The sequence below is a fragment of the Monodelphis domestica genome, chromosome 8 (assembly GCF_027887165.1).
Source record: "Monodelphis domestica isolate mMonDom1 chromosome 8, mMonDom1.pri, whole genome shotgun sequence".
In the NCBI taxonomy this organism is placed as follows: Eukaryota; Metazoa; Chordata; class Mammalia; order Didelphimorphia; family Didelphidae; genus Monodelphis; species Monodelphis domestica.
This window is the reverse complement of record NC_077234.1, coordinates 256,974,345-256,992,962: the sequence shown is the minus strand read 5'-3', so window position 1 is coordinate 256,992,962 and position 18,618 is coordinate 256,974,345. Positions and strand designations below refer to the sequence as shown.

At 48.4% G+C, this 18,618-nt stretch overlaps 1 protein-coding gene across 2 annotated transcripts in view; it reads right to left on the bottom strand.

The window, feature by feature from the left end:
- The window catches only part of GBE1 (1,4-alpha-glucan branching enzyme 1), a 237,011-nt gene that overhangs the window by 21,031 nt on the left and 197,362 nt on the right, over positions 1-18,618 (bottom strand). For both annotated transcript variants that reach the window (XM_007500737.3, XM_056807229.1), the window contains exons 13-14: positions 2,479-2,663; positions 1,128-1,258 (exon numbers count right to left, since the gene is read on the bottom strand). In XM_007500737.3, the coding sequence (XP_007500799.3) occupies positions 1,128-1,258; positions 2,479-2,663 (316 nt within the window). The remainder of the gene's footprint in view (positions 1-1,127; positions 1,259-2,478; positions 2,664-18,618) is intronic.

The window sequence follows — 18,618 nt, the reverse complement described above, 5'->3', positions numbered from 1 at the left end:
ACCGTCCGGGCACGATGCGCCTGGGCAGAGCATCTCTCCATCCGGCAGGGTGCTCCTGCGCTGCGGGCCAAGCAGGGGCACGATACTACATTCAGGTCTCTGTTCGGGACAGGATGAAATGAGCTCTGTCTCCCCTCCGTGCGCGAAGCGTGGATTGCAAGAGACAGGCAGGAACTGGCCCTCCAGAGCCGCGGCCTGCCTTTGGCTCCGGCCGGGCTCAAGCCTAACGACTTCCTGAAGGAGAATGAGGAGTCAATGGTGGGGAGCAGGAAGGCGTCCGGGGGCTCAAATCCGCTTCGAGCCCTTAAAAGGTACCCGTGAACACAGACAGTTGTGAAGGGAGCAGCTGAGCAGGTCCATGACGCCACGAGAGGGAAGGCGACGTTGGCTCCAGGATCGGCCTGGGCGCTGCGACGCTTTCCTCCAAGGGGCCCCCTTGGCAGGAAGAAGAGTAGCAGGGCCTCCGTACGTACCACAGAAGGGGGACGTGAAGAGAGAAGGAGGCCACGGGCGAGCTGCGGGAGATGACGGCAAGCCCAGAAGAATCGCGCAGGGGCCTTCTGAAAGCGCGACCGGAGGCCTGGTCCTGTGCAGCCGCGCTGCGCCGCTCTCCGCTGTGCCAGCACGTGAGGGAGAGCCTCTGGAGCCGGCTGCAGAGACCGAACACGAGCACGCTTTCTGCCGGCTCTTCCTGGCTTTGCCACTCGGGAGGGAGGCCGAGAAGGATCACAGAGCCGGGACGACGTCGCCATCGATTCCTGCCCTGCTCCATACAAGGGGGGGGGGGGGGGGGAAGCCACTCAGTGGACTTGGAGACGCTTTTGCCAATGGTAGAGTGAGACGTCCGCAGAGACGGGCGACTCAGTGGCTGACTGAAAACGGCCATCAAGAGCAGCAGCCTCGGGGGCCGTCCAGCCTCACCTGGTTCTGCAAATGGAGAATCTAAGAATCAGGGAAGGCCGGAGCCCTGCCGAAGGCTCTACATTTAGGAGGGGGACAAGAACCCAAAGAGTCCGGCTCGAGGCCTGTCGAGGGCCTTTTCTTACCTCTGGAGGACCCACATTCATCCCAAAGACTATCAGCAAATCTAACTGATAGGAACATGCGTTATCTCCGAGAAAGGATATTTCCCTGGCGAAGGCGTTCCCACGCGGTAATCAGTAAAGCTCTTTTCCGGGTGGAAATTGAAGAGAAAAAGGAGATCCGCTCGCTCAAAAGCGATGACTTTATTTCCTTCATGTTTCTCGCTCACGAAGGCCTGCAAGAAATGAAACACATATTACAATTCCATCACGGATCCCTTGGAGACGAGGGCAGCGTGACTCTTTCCACGCACGGCAGCCTTCCCGTCACCGAAATGCAAGGAGCACTTACGGGATTTCCCTTCTACAAAGGCTACACGTTTGACGTGGATATCAACGACGGCCGTCTTGCCAGCGTGTTAGAGGAAGATTCAGACGTTCAAGAAACAGAAGTCGGCGCCGTTGTCTGCTACGCATGCATGTTATGGTCCCGTCGAAGGACGGGCATTACATGCACACATGCAGAGAGGGAGAGAGCGTGCTTTTTTAACGTCTGCCCTAAATCTTGGGATTTTCATCCCAGAACTCGAAATGACGATTCCTTTTCGTGACCCAGGAAAGGTCAGAACAAGCCTTCTACGCTCCAAAGCCACACATTATCTATTGCAAACTTGAAAAGGAAGAACACGAAAACTCAAACTCCGACTGTCATAGAACATTTTTCTGGCTTTCCTCCCTCCATGATCAAAGCCCTATTTTGGAGTTTCGAATTGCCTAAGGCTCAGAGGAAACACTCCGGGTTTTGGCGTTCAGCGGTTGCGTCACTTCATCATTTCTGTGGAAAACTGCATCAGAGGGTGTGTGAGCCACGCTGTTGAAAGCGTTAGCCCACTCTGAAAGACACCCTGAAGTGCAAACCCGCAATCTCAAACTGGGCTTTTCAAGGAAAGGCGACCTCTCAAACTTCACTGGGAAAAAAGTCCACGCACTGATTGTATTTGTTCAAGCTACTGAAAATTGGCCATCTCGGTCCAATCACGAGTAGGCTTCATGAACAGTACAAAGGAGTTCAGGCATGTGGCCATCAACAGATGGATAACCTGGCAGCCAGGAGAAAGGCGAGGCACACAGAAGAGGGAGGCCACCAGGTTCTTAACGGCAATATAGTTCTTTATGTAGAAACAGCAAAAGCAAAATAAGGTATTTTCTCAATAATTTCTAAATGAGCTTTATGTAAAGTTTTGTTTCTTAAAACTAGTTTTAAGTACAGTTATTTAATTTTTAAAAATCTTGGGATTCAAGTTGACTTTCAGGAGAGACAAACTGGTTCAGGTACTGACAGTATACAAGGCACACTGAAGCGCTCTTCAAAAGATCAGTGCACAGATTTAAAAAGAACCTCATTCCAAGTGGCCCACCGGTGACAAGCGCAGAGCGTGTTCAGCACGGGGCTTACCTGAGGTGCTGCGAGCCAGCCGCACCTTTCTTCTAATTTATTCATATCTCGGTCAAAGTCGTTGAGGAATTTGTAGCGGAGGAGTTCATCATCAGTCAAATGAAACTGCCGCCGAGCATAATGGTAACTCTCATTATTTCCTTTTCTTGGGAAGTCTAACCATTCTGGATGGCCAAATTCATTGCCTGCATGGAAACATTCGTAGATGTTAGCTAGTGCATAGCATAAGGAAACGTAACACGCTTAGTCTCGTCTGTGCCGATACCCAGCTCAACCTCCGCAAGGAAAAAGAGACCCCAGATCTAGAGCTTCAGGGGATGCCATGATTCCTCGGCACTGTGACCTCCACAAAAGGGAGGCCGCCAGCCGGTAACGCATTCTGCATAGAACAAATGACGGGTTTTGAAAAGCGCCTTCATTTTTCCCATCGTCGCCCTCCGATCCAGTCCATTCCGCCATGTTTTGATGTCGGGTGTGGCACCCGTGCATTGTGGAAACAGGAAGCAGAGAAGCTGCTTTGGGGGAGGGTAGCACTGACAGATGCCTGCATTGCTAATATAACAAAAGCTGAGGCTTGGAAAAAAGCGCCTGTGCCCCCCCCCAGACCCGGACAGTGTCCGTCTTTACTAGGGCTGCCCATTTGGGGCTTCCTTTCTTCCCCAGCGATCAGAGCAGCTCCACCCAAGTCAGCTGTCCGCTCTTCCCTGGGACTCCACAAGTAGTGGCTCTGTGTACGCGTCCCCAGAGGGCAGCGGATGTGCAGAAAGGAGCAAGCTGACTGCCCAGTAGAAACGCCATCCAATCCACTTTAGGAACGCCCACTCCTCCAGCTGGCGCGGCCTGAGACAAACGCCCTTCGGCCAAGGAGAGAGGAAAGGGAGCCGATCCCTCGAACACCCCAAGGGCGCACACGACTTCCTGGCCCCTGCGAGTCCACTAGGAACAGGAAGGGCGTGGTTAGCCCGCGGGGATTCTAACATCGGGCACTCCCATAGCGAAGCTCGCTCACTAGAAAGCCCGCGTGTCCTCTGACTAGAGACCCTGCTGCGTGCCTGGGGAACTGAGCCGAGTCCTCGGGGCTCGACGCAGCCTGTGGGGCCGGTCCTGGCTTCCAACTGCAGCAGCCCAGGAATCTCCCCGCCCACTCAAAGGGCGCAGACCGTCACTGGCTCCCTGACCTGCCCGTGAGCCCCGTGGCACGCCGCTGGCGCCACAGCACCTCTGCTGAGACGCAGGAAGACGCACAGTCGTGCTCAGGTTCGCTCCTGAACAGACGCAGACGCTTTATGAAGAACCCCCTGGACCTCCAGCCGATTTCCTGTCACCGCCTTAAAGCCAGGCTCTGAAGGGGTCAATCAATGAACACTTACTGGCACCCACGACAGTCAGGCGTGACCAAGGTCTGCCAGGGTCCCCAGAATCTGGCCGTGCGTCTGCAGAATCCCGAGAAGTCGCGTTCAACACGAAGCGACTTTGGATGATCGCTGAATTTTCAGCTGAGAGCCCCCCCCCCCCCCCTTTGGGTCTTTTCCTGCAGATTAAAAAACATGCAGAAGTTGAGCATCCATGTAAAAGCAAGCCGCGTGCACGAGTGCCCTGCATCTTGGACCCAGTCAAGCGAGGAACGGCCTTCTGGAAGGAAGGAGCAGCCCGGCTCCGCCGTGCCCTCGCTGGGCCACACCGCAGTATTCGGTCGGTCCGGCACGCCGTGTTTAAGAAGTTCTCTAAGGCAAAGGCCCGGCCCCGAGGGGCGATCAGCACGGAGAGCTGCCACCACCAGGGGGTCCGAGTCACTGCAAGGGTGAGCCCTGGCCTGGCAGAAGCAGTCGCAGCGGGGCTGCCTCCGGAAGCGGGAGGGAGGGAGGGAGCTGGGCAGCGCTTTGTAGTGACGAAGGACGCTAATGCATAGCCTACAAACACAACCCACACAGCTGTTGTTGACCCGTTTCACAGCTACTGGAACGGAGGTCCGGGAGCTTAAGTAGCTGCTAAAGCAAGAACTAACTCTGATATTAGAGATCAGAAGCCACAGATATCCCGAGTCTTAAATCTCCATCGTCTTCCACGCCAGCACAGGCGGATCTGAAACCATCTAAACACTGAAAAGCCCCCCTTTGAAGGTCCACTCGGCAGTCATTTAGTCCAGCCCTTCACTTTAACCCCCGCCTTCTGCCCCTGACACGTCTTGGGTTTCTAGATAGGCGGGTGCTTAGTCCTCTCCTAATCTGAGTCTTTTGTCAGATGTTCTTGCTCTTTTCTCCAAATTTGTTGTTTTATTTCAATCCGATGTCAGTGTTTTATTTGCACAAAACCTTTCAATTGACCGTAATCGCCATTAGCCATTTCATTTTCTTCGCGCTCCATTCATCTTTTCTGGTCCTCAATTCTTGCCCGCAAACCTGCCCCACATCCTTTTCCGCTCCTCTAACCGAAGCTGCCGCCCTTCATATCCGGTTTGACTTCATCCTCCTGGATGCTCTGAGACCCTGCCTAGTCTCTGCCACACTGCTCCCAGGCTTCCCAGCGGTGTTTGTCGGGTCACTGAAAGTTTAGATCTCTGGGTGGATCAGAGCCCAAGCTGCTCGGGACACTAACTGCCATGCCGATTATCTAACCTATCCACCGAGCCTTCACTCTATCCTTCACTCTATTTCTTTCGGGTTTTTCCTTTGACTCAAGGAAGAATTGAACACCGAACAGGAAATGAAAACCATTAGGGACATTCTTATCACATATTTCCCAGTTGAAACCGTTCCTACACCTTTCTTCCCCATCATCACCCAGGAAGGGAATGTCTCCCATCCAGGTTCTCATTTGCAAATTGCAACCAACAAGTCTCAGCAGCCTCGATATTTAGGATTGTCCCCACCTCCTCTTCAGCTCTGAGAGAAAAACCTGGGAAATAACTGCCGGAAAACAATCACTCGGGTGGCAAAAAGGGCGGAAGCATCTCTGGCATGGCCGGATCTCTGCTGGGAGCCTGCTCTTTGTCTCACTTCCTCTCTGCCTAGGTGCTCAATTCCTTTGCTCCGTGGGGTACAAGAAATGTATCTGAACTACTGAGTGCCTCTCTAGTATCCTTCTCCATAGATCCTTTATCCCTCTGTCTTCCTTCCTTCCTTCTTCAGTCATCCCTTTGAGTCCTGTGCTGTGGCTTCTCCTTCTTACACAATCTCCCAGCATTGTGCGCAGACATTCTCCTAGGAAATGGAGTTCTGATTCTGCCACACGGTACATTGTGTAAGTTTGCGCTTGCCTGAACCCCTTACAAACTTATGAGGAAACTAAGAAATGAAAAGTGATTTGCCCAACATCACTTCATACATTGTCATCAGAACCTGGATTAGAACCCAAGACTTTGGACTCCTCAATGAAGCTTCCATCATACTAGACCTGTAACCAGAAAGTGTTACAAAAGCACCACTCTATTTCTTAGCCACTACCAGTTTGTTTTGATGACTACCAATGTATAATATAGTTTTTGAGATCTGTTCGAGCCAGGTCTCCTTCCATATATATTTTCACTAATTTCCTTAATATTCTTTGACTTGTTTTCCAGATGACCTTTGCTATTATTTTTTCTACTTCAATGAAATAATTTTTGGTAGTTTGTTTGCTATGGCACTGAATAGGTAAATTAATTTATGTAGGATAAATGTTGTCATTGTCACTAAGGTGTCACAAGCCTATCCGTGAGCAATGAATGTTTTTCCAACTTTTTCGGTTTAATTTTTGTGAAAAGTATTTTATAATTGTGTCCCTATAATTGCTGGGTTTGTGTCTGGTAGGGATAACACCAGGTATTTTATGTGGCTTAGAGTTATTCTGAATCGAATTTCCTTTTCTATCTCTTGATGTTGGATTTTATTGGTGGCAAATGGAAATGTTGATGTTTTATGTGGGTTTTGTTTCCTGCAATGTTGCTGAAGTTGTGAATTATTTCTGTTAGTTTTTGGTTGATTCTCTAGATATGTGTCACTGTATCATCTGCAAAGAGTGATAACTTTGTTATTTCGTTGCTATTCTAATTCCTTCATTTCTTTTTTTCTGCTCTTATTGTAAGAGTGAGCATTACTAGGACAATATTAAACAACAGTGGCAAGAATGAGCATACTTGCTTTACCCATGATCTTGTTTGAAAGGGTTTTAGTTTATCCTCATTACAGATAATGCTTACTGAAGGCTTTGGATCATTGCCATTCATCAGTACGAGGAAGGTTCCCTTTATTACAATTTTTTCTAATGTTTTCTTTCTCTGTTTTCTCTCTTCCTGGTTTAGGTATAAATATCATATTTGTTTCATAAAAGGAGTTAGGAAGAGTCCTTCTTCCATATTTATCAAGAGCTTGTGTAGTATTAGAGTTAGTTGTTCTTGGAATGTTTGGCTTGTGAATTATCTGACTATGGGATTTTATCTCAAGAAGTTCTTTGATAGTTTGTTCAATTGTTTTTTCTATGATGGGGTTGTGTAAGTACTCTATTTCTTCTTTTGTTCATCTAGGTAGTTTATATTTTTGTAACTATTTATTGCACTTAGATTGCCAGACTTATTGGCATATCGAGTTGGATAGAACTTTCAATAATTGCTTTAATTTCTTCATTATTGGTGTTGATTTCACCTTTTTCATTTTTGATTCTGGAAATTTGGTTTTCCTCTATATTTTTTCAAATCAAGTTAACTAACTAATAACAAAATAAAACTATTTATTTTGTCATGAAACCAACTCGCCTTGTTTATTAAAGTCCAATGGTTTTCTTACCTTCAATTTTACTTATTTCTCCTCTCCCTTCTAATTTTGTGTTTAATTGGCAATTTTTAATTTGTTCTTTTTCTAATGTTTTTAGTTGTATGCCCAATTCATTGATCTGCTCTTTCTCAAATTTAACACTGTAAAGCATTATAAAATATGAATTTTCCCTTAGGTACTACTTTGCATCCCATAAATTTTGATATGTTTTTATCAATGTCATTTACCTTAATGAAATTGATCATTGTGATTTGTTCTTTGACCTATTTGTGCATTCAGATAAAATTGTTTAGTTTCAAATTCATTTTTAGTTTGCTGCCCTTTTTTGAGTTTAATTGCATTATGGTATGACAAGTATGCATTGATATCTCCTCTTTTCTACATTTGGATTAGGTTTTTAGTCCGATCATGTGGTCAATTTGTGTGAAGGTGCCATGTACTGCTGAAGAAAAGGTGCATTTCTTTTTATCCCCAATCCATTTTCTCCAAAGGTCTATCATATCAAGCTTTTCTGAAATTTTATGTACCTCCTTAACTTCTTTGTCATTTATTTGCTTCTATCTAGATTCATCTGTTTCTGAAAAAACCCAAGGTTTGTGCAGTTTGTGTTGTGGCTTATCTGGCTAAGTGATCTCTGGCAAGTGGCTGCTTGTAGTGGCCTGACCTTATGCTGGGTTGGGAAAAGCTTGGAGACTTTCTTTATTTAGGGTAATGGGATGACTTTCTCTCTCTTTCTCTCTCCAAACTTTACTAATTAATATACAATCTACAAGAAAATTTTAATCATTACAGGTAGTTTAGGATAACAAAGAATGAGCTCTGTGTAGGATGTGGGTTCAAAATATCTACTAGACATCCAGTTAAAGATATCTGAAACGCAGTTGGAGGCACAAGACTGACGGACTGCCGAGAGATTGGAGCAGGAAAGGTAGAAAGGAAAATCAGCAGTGTGAAGTCACTAATTAAATCCACAGGAGCTAAAGAGATCACACATGAACTAGTGCAGGAAGAGATGACTCAGGACAGAACCCTGAGGGGCATCTTTGACCTGAAGGAGGATTCTATAAGAGACAGAGAAGGAAAAGCTAAAGAGATTGGAGGAAAATCAGGAAGGAGTGGGTTCCTGAAAACCTACAGAGAAGGAATATCAAGGAGAAGAGAGGATTTTAGGCTGCAGAAAGATCAAGAAGAATGAAGACTGAGAATGTCACTGGATTTGGTCATTTCGGAGAAAGTGGTTTCAGTGGAATGATAAGATTGGAAGCCAGAGCGTACGGTGCTAAGAGAGGAGAAGAAATGTAGGCGTCTATCGCAGATGGCCAATTAGAGAAGGTTAGCTTCACATGGCAGAAAAGATAACGGTTAGCAGTTATCAGCGATGGAAAGATCAAGTGAGTTTCTTCAGGACAGAGGCATATTTGTAGGCAGCAGTGAAGGAGCCAGTAGGTAGGGAGAGATTGATAATAAGTGCCAGAGTGGGCATGACAGGGAGGGGATTTACGGGAAGAAATGGACACAAATGGGATCACTTGCACAAGCAGAGGGGCTCGAGTTGGTAAGAAGTCATGAGAGATGGATGAGAGAGAGAGTGGCAGAAGTTCTCTGCGTGATAAGAGTTGAGGAAGAGAGAAGGAAGTCAAAGCAAAATGGACTAAGTTTTTTCTGCAAAATATAGAGTTTCCAGCTGAGAGAATGGGGGTAGGGGAAGGCGTGCTGAGGGTTTAGAAGAGCCACTGTAAGAGTGGGATAGGGAGCTGATTAGAGATGTTAGAACTGCCTAGGAGCAGTCAGGGGCCCGTTGAGGTTCTGTAACAAATCTGTAATGGACCCAGTCAGAAAGACTATATGATTTTCTCCATCTTCTTTAGCAGTGTGAGTGTGAATGTGAGTGTATGTGAGTGTGCGTGTGCATGCGTGTGCGAGTCTGAGTGAGTGTGAGTGTGTGCGTGAGTGTGTGTGCGTGAGTGCGAGTGTGAACGAGGGTGTGAGTGTGAGTGCGAGTGTGAGTGTGAGTGAGTGTGTAGGAAAGCAATAAACAGTGGGGCTGATTCAAGGTTGAGGCTTGCATGGGAAAAACCAGTGATATGCTAAGAGGGCAAGAGATTCAAGAGAGGTAGACGGTGTCAAGCTGAACTGGTCCACCAAGCCATCAGGAGAAGTAAAAGGAGAGAGCGGAGAGTTCAGGGGGGACGGTCTGAGAGAGAATGAAGGGGCCGGGGCTCGGAGACTAGAGTGGGGTTATTTAAGGGAAGGGAGAGGGAGAGAAGAAGTGTGAGCCACATCGAACTCCGTGGAGAAGTAAGGTCGGTGTCCGGAGGAGTCTGCAGCAAACTGCATCTAGGATTCTGATTGGCTCTGAACGCGGAGGGGAACGAGCACCCAGTGCTGGCAGGGGTGACAAGGGAGCGGTCATCGGGGGAAAGCGGGCTGGAGGGGCAATGCTGAGCCCCCAGGTGTGTTCAGAAGGACGGGCGGCGTGGTCCGAATGCCTCTGCGAGGTCCCTCCGCAGTCCTGGGGGCAGGAGGACGTTGGGCTCCTGGTGGTTACCTCGCTGGGCTCCAAGCTCCAGGATACTGAGATGAAAGCGCAGGCCTCTGTAATGAGCTGACGAGCCCTGTGACGGGCGCAGGCAGCACGCCAAGCTCTACAAGGGCTAAGTTACACCCGTGCTTTGGCTTCAACGGCCCCCGACAGGGCTGCCCTCCTGGAGAAGCAAGGAAAGGCGAAGGCCAGGATTCTGGTGGGAACCCGAGGAAAGTCCGTCGGAAATACAAGCTCAAGATGAAGCGGCTCGTTCGTGGAACAGGCAGGAAGCCAGGGTGCCGGTCTGGCCACGCGTGACAAACGGGAGTAATGGCGCCATCAAAGCCATGTAAGAGGAAAACCGAGGACGATTCAGGGAGTGTCAGGAGTAAAAGCCAGCTCATGCTAACCGATGTTCTCACGGGGCAAGAGAAGACCAGGGAGGTCCCATTAGGTTCGCCCGCCGTGGCAAGCGAGAAGACGCGGGCAGGAGGCTGCAGGAAACATGCTTTAAATCGCGCGAGAACACTGGCACGGCGGATATCCCAGATCCATCTGAATATTGAGTAGAGCAGCTTCGATCGATGTAAAAAAGTGAATGATTATTTTCCATAACTTCTTTTTGTTTTCGATCTAAAACCATTACGATGAAACCTGATCTGAACGGGGCAATAAGAGTTTTTAGTGCCTAATATGTAGTGGAAATAGACTGATTCCGTTTATTTTAGGCTGTGCCTTCACAAATGGGTTAGACGGACACTACCTTGTGGAAATGGAGACAGAAGAGAGTCTTGGACTACGATCTTGCCCCAGGACACCTGCAATCCCCTCGGCTTAAACTGGCCCTCGGGCGAAGAAGAGGAGCGTCTGCCCTACTGTGGATCTTGGTCGCCACAGGACAGTCTGTACAAAAAGGCAGTGTCCTTGCTTCAGCGCCCCCTCCCAGAGAAGACGGCCTCCCGCTCCTCACGTTCTGGGTGGCTGTTCGAACTTATCACCTTATTAGAAACTCGCATGTATCTCCTTTTACTCTCAGGTCCTGAAATGTCCATGTCCCACCCTGTGAAACAGCGACATTTAAAGGGTCACCGAATTGCAACCTGAGTTTCCTATCAAATCACAATCCAGATGCTTTTTCAGTTTGCCGAAGCACAGCGCACTACGTTCAGTGGTGGTGACGGTAGTCGATGCCCCGGCGACGCCGGATGTCGCCCCGGTCAGATCCGGGCTCCATTGCAGCGCCTTTGCAAAGAGGGCGCATGGACCCCTTCCTCTTGCTTCCCGTCTGTACGTCTGTAGCTCACCACGCGGGGTTAGAGAAACGTAGGGAGGAACACGTGTTACGAGCATTCACCAAGGAAACGCTTTAGACTGGCACCACAACCCTAGGAATCTCTGCTGTGGCGTCTCCTATTCACGGCGCTTAGCTCGGCACAGCACACGCACTATCGGGAAAGATCCAAGTAATCATCCATTTATGAAATGGAGAACCACATGTGAAGCCTTTGGACTGGGTAGAGGTGACGAATGGCCACATCTGAAGATCCCTTTGATTTCCAGAAGATCTTCCATATCCTTCCACAGAACGGGTCTCTGCTGAAACCAGAAAGGCTGGCTGTGATAGAGAAGCGGGCAACATCGTTGACTGAAAACACAGGAGGGCGCATCTTCTGACAGCTGCGTCCATCTGACGCGAGCTGAAGACAACGGCAGGTTAAACGTCGTGTTGACACACACAAGCCCCAATTTCCCACTTTGGCTCAAAAGCCTAAACACAAGGAAGTACCAATAAACCGCACGCTTTGACAGCGACCTCGGAATAAGAGCACCCTGATCTCAAACAGAAGAACGAACACTGGAAAGCCCGAGACGTGATGCTCGCGAGCTCATAGGAATCACAGCCGATGAAGAATAAGACTCTCATTAAGGCCAGTTAAGAATCGTTTCTTTTCCATTTCCAAAAGTTACTCCTGAGACATATTTGAAATGATTCGGGGAGAGATCGGGGTTTGGGGAGGAAAGCCAAATTTATGCGGGGGACAGTGAAGAAGGCAATTGATTTGTGTTTCACAGACAGCCTGAGGGGACAGAAAGCTGGCTCTTCACCCCCCATAACAACAATAGGGATGTAAAAGTAGCTTCTAACGTAACAGACGAATGCCCCTCGACAATCATCAGAAGAAGCGTGTAAACTGCTCCCTGAACTGGGCTGCTCGGCTTAAATGTTGACAGCGCACCGAAATCAGGAAAGCGTTTCCTAGGATTCGCCTTTTCTAACTTGTCGGTCGCTCCTTGGAGTCACGGTTTCTCTCACCGAGCCAAAGCAGACACGTTAGACCTGAATGACCCCCAACCCTGAGGAATCTTGGGAGGGTTCAGAAAATGAACACATCCCACAGGAGAAAGGCAGGAGTTCGAGTATGCCTAGCCATCGGTTCTCCCACTTTTGAGAGATAGTATGCAGACAAAGTTCCCCACTGGTAAAGGGGAAAGGGAAGGAAGGGACCCATTCCCGAGCCTCGTCAATCGAAGAGAATTTACATCTCATGTACTGACTCATGGCCATATCAATGGCAGCCACCGAGCTGGCAGCTTCTGGGAAACAACTGCAGAACAAAACCAGAAGCAGGTGACAGTTACAGTTAATGAAGGGGTCCAAAATGGCGCTAGGCTCCCTCTCCTTTCCATTTCCTCTATAGACAGCAGCATCCACGTCTGGCTAATTGCAAAACCCTCTGAGCACCCGAGGCCTGCTGGGACTTCTTGTTCTCTAATTAATTGTGCGCCGTTTGATGTAAAGGTCCAAACTATGAATTGACAAGAAGCCAGCTGGGACGGCGATGGAACTGCAGACAAGGCGACTAATGGAAAAGCTCCAGTTCTGGACGCTGAACGTTTTGATTCAAGGGTTTTCGTGCTTTGTTTCTCTGAACGGTAATGCACACAGAATTTACCTAGGAATTCCTGCAAGTCTGTCACAGCTTCCGCACTGTGGGTGTTGTGCAATTCTTTGTTGACTCCAACGTTTATGTATGAAAATAAGATGCATAATAATCCTGAGAAATGCTCTCAAAACTTAGCCCATCGGTCCCCTTCCTCGAGCCGTCCTTGAGGTTGGGCACGCCAAACTCTGCCCACTTCTGTCTCCACTTTGGGCTTTCCCACACTGTGCCCACTTCTGTCTCCGCTTTGGGCTTTCCCACACGGTGCCCTTTTCTGTCTCCTCTTTGGGCTTTCCCACACGGTGCCCTTTTCTGTCTCCTCTTTGGGCTTTCCCACAATGTACACTTTTCTGTCTCCTCTTTGGGCTTTCCCACACTGTGCACTTTTCTGTCTCCTCTTTGGGCTTTCCCACACTGTGCACTTTTCTGTCTCCTCTTTGGGCTTTCCCACAATGTACACTTTTCTGTCTCCTCTTTGGGCTTTCCCACACTGTGCACTTTTCTGTCTCCTCTTTGGGCTTTCCCACACTGTGCACTTTTCTGTCTCCTCTTTGGGCTTTCCCACACTGTGCACTTTTCTGTCTCCTCTTTGGGCTTTCCCACACTGTGCACTTTTCTGTCTCCTCTTTGGGCTTTCCCACACTGTGCACTTTTCTGTCTCCTCTTTGGCCTTTCCCACAATGTGCCCTTTTCTGTCTCCTCTTTGGGCTTTCCCACACTGCGCACTTTTCTGTCTCCTCTTTGGGCTTTCCCACACTGTGCACTTTTCTGTCTCCTCTTTGGGCTTTCCCACACTGTGCACTTTTCTGTCTCCTCTTTGGGCTTTCCCACACTGTGCACTTTTCTGTCTCCTCTTTGGGCTTTCACACAATGTGCACTTTTCTGTCTCCTCTTTGGGCTTTCCCACACTGCGCACTTTTCTGTCTCCTCTTTGGGCTTTCCCACACTGTGCACTTTTCTGTCTCCTCTTTGGGCTTTCCCACAATGTGCCCTTTTCTGTCTCCTCTTTGGGCTTTCCCACACGGTGCCCTTTTCTGTCTCCTCTTTGGGCTTTCCCACACTGCGCACTTTTCTGTCTCCTCTTTGGGCTTTCCCACACTGTGCACTTTTCTGTCTCCTCTTTGGGCTTTCCCACACTGTGCACTTTTCTGTCTCCTCTTTGGGCTTTCCCACACTGTGCACTTTTCTGTCTCCTCTTTGGGCTTTCACACAATGTGCACTTTTCTGTCTCCTCTTTGGGCTTTCCCACACTGCGCACTTTTCTGTCTCCTCTTTGGGCTTTCCCACACTGTGCACTTTTCTGTCTCCTCTTTGGGCTTTCCCACAATGTGCCCTTTTCTGTCTCCTCTTTGGGCTTTCCCACACGGTGCCCTTTTCTGTCTCCTCTTTGGGCTTTCCCACAATGTGCACTTTTCTGTCTCCTCTTTGGGCTTTCCCACAATGTGCCCTTTTCTGTCTCCTCTTTGGGCTTTCCCACAATGTACACTTTTCTGTCTCCTCTTTGGGCTTTCCCACACTGCGCACTTTTCTGTCTCCTCTTTGGGCTCTCCCACACTGTGCACTTTTCTGTCTCCTCTTTGGGCTTTCCCACAATGTACACTTTTCTGTCTCCTCTTTGGGCTCTCCCACACTGCGCACTTTTCTGTCTCCTCTTTGGGCTTTCACACAATGTGCCCTTTTCTGTCTCCTCTTTGGGCTCTCCCACACTGCGCACTTTTCTGTCTCCTCTTTGGGCTTTCCCACAATGTACACTTTTCTGTCTCCTCTTTGGGCTTTCCCACACTGCGCACTTTTCTGTCTCCTCTTTGGGCTTTCACACAATGTGCCCTTTTCTGTCTCCTCTTTGGGCTTTCCCACAATGTACACTTTTCTGTCTCCTCTTTGGGCTTTCCCACACTGCGCACTTTTCTGTCTCCTCTTTGGGCTTTCCCACACTGTGCACTTTTCTGTCTCCTCTTTGGGCTTTCACACAATGTGCACTTTTCTGTCTCCTCTTTGGGCTCTCCCACACTGCGCACTTTTCTGTCTCCTCTTTGGGCTTTCACACAATGTGCACTTTTCTGTCTCCTCTTTGGGCTCTCCCACACTGCGCACTTTTCTGTCTCCTCTTTGGGCTTTCCCACAATGTGCCCTTTTCTGTCTCCTCTTTGGGCTTTCCCACACTGCGCACTTTTCTGTCTCCTCTTTGGGCTTTCCCACACTGCGCACTTTTCTGTCTCCTCTTTGGGCTTTCCCACAATGTGCCCTTTTCTGTCTCCTCTTTGGGCTTTCCCACAATGTGCCCTTTTCTGTCTCCTCTTTGGGCTTTCCCACAATGTGCCCTTTTCTGTCTCCTCTTTGGGCTTTCCCACAATGTGCCCTTTTCTGTCTCCTCTTTGGGCTTTCCCACAATGTGCACTTTCCTGTCTCCTCTTTGGGCTTTCCCACACTGTGCACTTTTCTGTCTCCTCTTTGGGCTTTCCCACACTGTGCACTTTTCTGTCTCCTCTTTGGGCTTTCACACAATGTACACTTTTCTGTCTCCTCTTTGGGCTTTCACACAATGTGCCCTTTTCTGTCTCCTCTTTGGGCTCTCCCACACTGCGCACTTTTCTGTCTCCTCTTTGGGCTTTCCCACAATGTACACTTTTCTGTCTCCTCTTTGGGCTCTCCCACACTGCGCACTTTTCTGTCTCCTCTTTGGGCTCTCCCACACTGCGCACTTTTCTGTCTCCTCTTTGGGCTTTCCCACAATGTACACTTTTCTGTCTCCTCTTTGGGCTTTCCCACAATGTACACTTTTCTGTCTCCTCTTTGGGCTTTCCCACAATGTGCCCTTTTCTGTCTCCTCTTTGGGCTTTCCCACAATGTGCCCTTTTCTGGCTCCTCTTTGGGCTCTCCCACACTGCGCACTTTTCTGTCTCCTCTTTGGGCTTTCCCACAATGTGTCCTTTTCTGTCTCCTCTTTGGGCTTTCCCACACTGTGCACTTTTCTGTCTCCTCTTTGGCCTTTCCCACAATGTGCCCTTTTCTGTCTCCTCTTTGGGCTTTCCCACACTGTGCACTTTTCTGTCTCCTCTTTGGGCTTTCCCACAATGTGCAGTTTTCTGTCTCCTCTTTGGGCTTTCCCACACTGCGCACTTTTCTGTCTCCTCTTTGGGCTTTCCCACAATGTACACTTTTCTGTCTCCTCTTTGGGCTTTCACACAATGTGCACTTTTCTGTCTCCTCTTTGGGCTCTCCCACACTGCGCACTTTTCTGTCTCCTCTTTGGGCTTTCCCACAATGTGCCCTTTTCTGTCTCCTCTTTGGGCTCTCCCACACTGCGCACTTTTCTGTCTCCTCTTTGGGCTTTCCCACAATGTACACTTTTCTGTCTCCTCTTTGGGCTTTCCCACACTGCGCACTTTTCTGTCTCCTCTTTGGGCTTTCACACAATGTGCCCTTTTCTGTCTCCTCTTTGGGCTTTCCCACAATGTGCCCTTTTCTTTCTCCTCTTTGGGCTTTCCCACACTGTGCACTTTTCCGTCCTTGCATCTCACGCTGTGTCTTCTCTCTGGGCACTCACGTAAATGCACAGCCCCGAACACCACTGGCCCACCCACTGCGCTCCACCAGACGACGCTCAGGCACACTATTCATGTTCCTTTCTTCGAGCTCCATGGAGGACTCCGGTACAAGTCAGAGCACATCAGGTGGGCAGGGAGGGTTCTGCGTGGCCCCTCAGGGCTCCGAGGGCTGTGCCGCTGTCCCATCGTCTTTGCTTTGGGGGGACACTGGCAGGACGGACGGCAGCCTCCTGGCTCATAGCAGAGGACAGAAGGACGTCTTCCCTGACAATCTGGGGGGAAGTTACTACGTATGGGGCACCGACTCTGGGCAAGCAAGTGCTCTTCAGCGGAAAGACAGGCAGACACCAGCAAGGTCCAGCTCTTGGGCTGTTCATGAGTCTGACAAAATCTTCTGAAACCCAGAATTCTAAGCTCGGTGAATAGCCTGCGGGCACCCAGAACTGTCTCCTCGTGCATCAAGCCCAACAGTACCGTCGTGAGTATGTAAGACATTCATTTGGGGGTCCATACAAAGATGAAGAAGCGCTTCCTCTTCCCATTTCGCCCACCCTGGACTCCACACCAGGACAAGATCAAAATGGAACAACGATTCAGGCATGAGCAAATCAGGGAAACACCAGGATAGCCCACCTGCCAGATCTTTGGAGAAGGGACGAATCTCTGCCGAAACGAGAGCCTGAGAGTATTCTAAGAATAAGTGACCAATCTGGGGGCCACAGAAGTGTGCGTAACCTTTGATCCAGAATGCCACCTCGGGATCTGCACCCCAAAGGAGTAATAGAAAAGGGCAAAGGGCCGACTTGTGCAAAAACGTCTCTAGCCCCTGTTTGGGGGTGCCAAGGAATTTGAAAAGAAGGGGCTGCCCACCAGCTGGGGAATGGCCATGTGGATGGAGGGCGATTGTGCTCTGGGAAATGAGGAGCGAGACGATCTCAGACAACGCTGGAAAGATCTGCAGGCACGGATGCAGTGGCATAATAACAAGAAAGCTGTCGAAAACTCAGAACTCAAAGCCCACCTCTCACCCTGGGGAGCAGGGGAGAAAAAGAAGAAATCAAATGCAGGTCCCACCATATCCTAACCAGGTTGGAGGAGCAGTGCCATACATGACCTTTCTAATAGAGGAAGAAAATGATTGAGGAAAAGCAGGAAGTCCATCTCATCTTTGTCAATCAGCCCCGCGATGCCCAATCCAAGAGAAGCTTTCAAAAGTATGACGACGAGGGACAATAAGCTAGTGCCTGCAGACTGGAAGAACACTTGGACTCAGAAGACAGCGAGGAAGAAGAAATCCTAGGACAGTTCAAAAGAGAATTAAAAACTTAACGAGAAGAAACTAGGACTCAATACAGGAAGACTTTAGGGCTCCTCAAAGACATTTTATGAAGCTCCATTAGGAAATTAGGACAAGAATTCCCAATGAAACGCCTTTAAAGAGCAAACAAAATGAAAAAACAAATGGAGAGAAGAGATGTTTGGCGAGGTATCTGAAGGTAAAAGGAAAGGGAAGAAAATGAGAGGAACATGAGATCTCTATATGATGCACAGTGGCTGGCCTTAAGGTCTCTATATGGCATTTCAGTGGATAAAGGACTGCGTCAGGAAATCTAAGTAAAAGCATGACTTCCAATATTTACCAGTTGTGTGATTCTAGGTGAGACTCAATCTATCAGCTCTAGTTTCCTCATCTGTAAATGACAGCAGCTAAATCAGGAGTGGATAGAGTGCTGGTTCTGGAGTCGGGAAGACCTGAGTTCAAACACGGGCAAGTCACTTAACCTCTGACTTTCTGACAAAAGCATCCTCAGAAGAAGAAAATGGCAACACTTCCAGTATCCTTTCCAAACACACCATGTGAATCTATACTCTTAAGATACATGGCACTCAAGACTACAGAAAATGATAAAAACAAGCCGAAACACCATAATGCAATTAATAATACAAGAAAATTGTCAAACATGCAGAACCCAAAGCACCAATAGAATTAATGAGCTACACGTCTTGGGCCAAGGCAGAGAAATAGTAGTAATAACATTTCGAGATACTTTATGATTAAACTTCATAATTCCTAAAGCAAACCACAGATTCTGCAAGCAGCCAGGAGAAAATTCTTCAAATAAAAAGGCAAAGTCACACACACAAAACACAAGATTATTTTGTATCTCCTAGAAACTACAGAGGGGACGTTAATAGTAAATATACTGCAAAAGGCAAAAGAACTCAAACTATAATCAAAAATTACATGCTGCAAAACATGGGCCTAATCATCAACAAATGAGAATATGCAGATTATCGGACTTGCAAAAACCCATAGCAAGAAAAATACAGTAAAGGTAAATAAACATATATTTTGCTAAAAAAAAAAACCAATGATG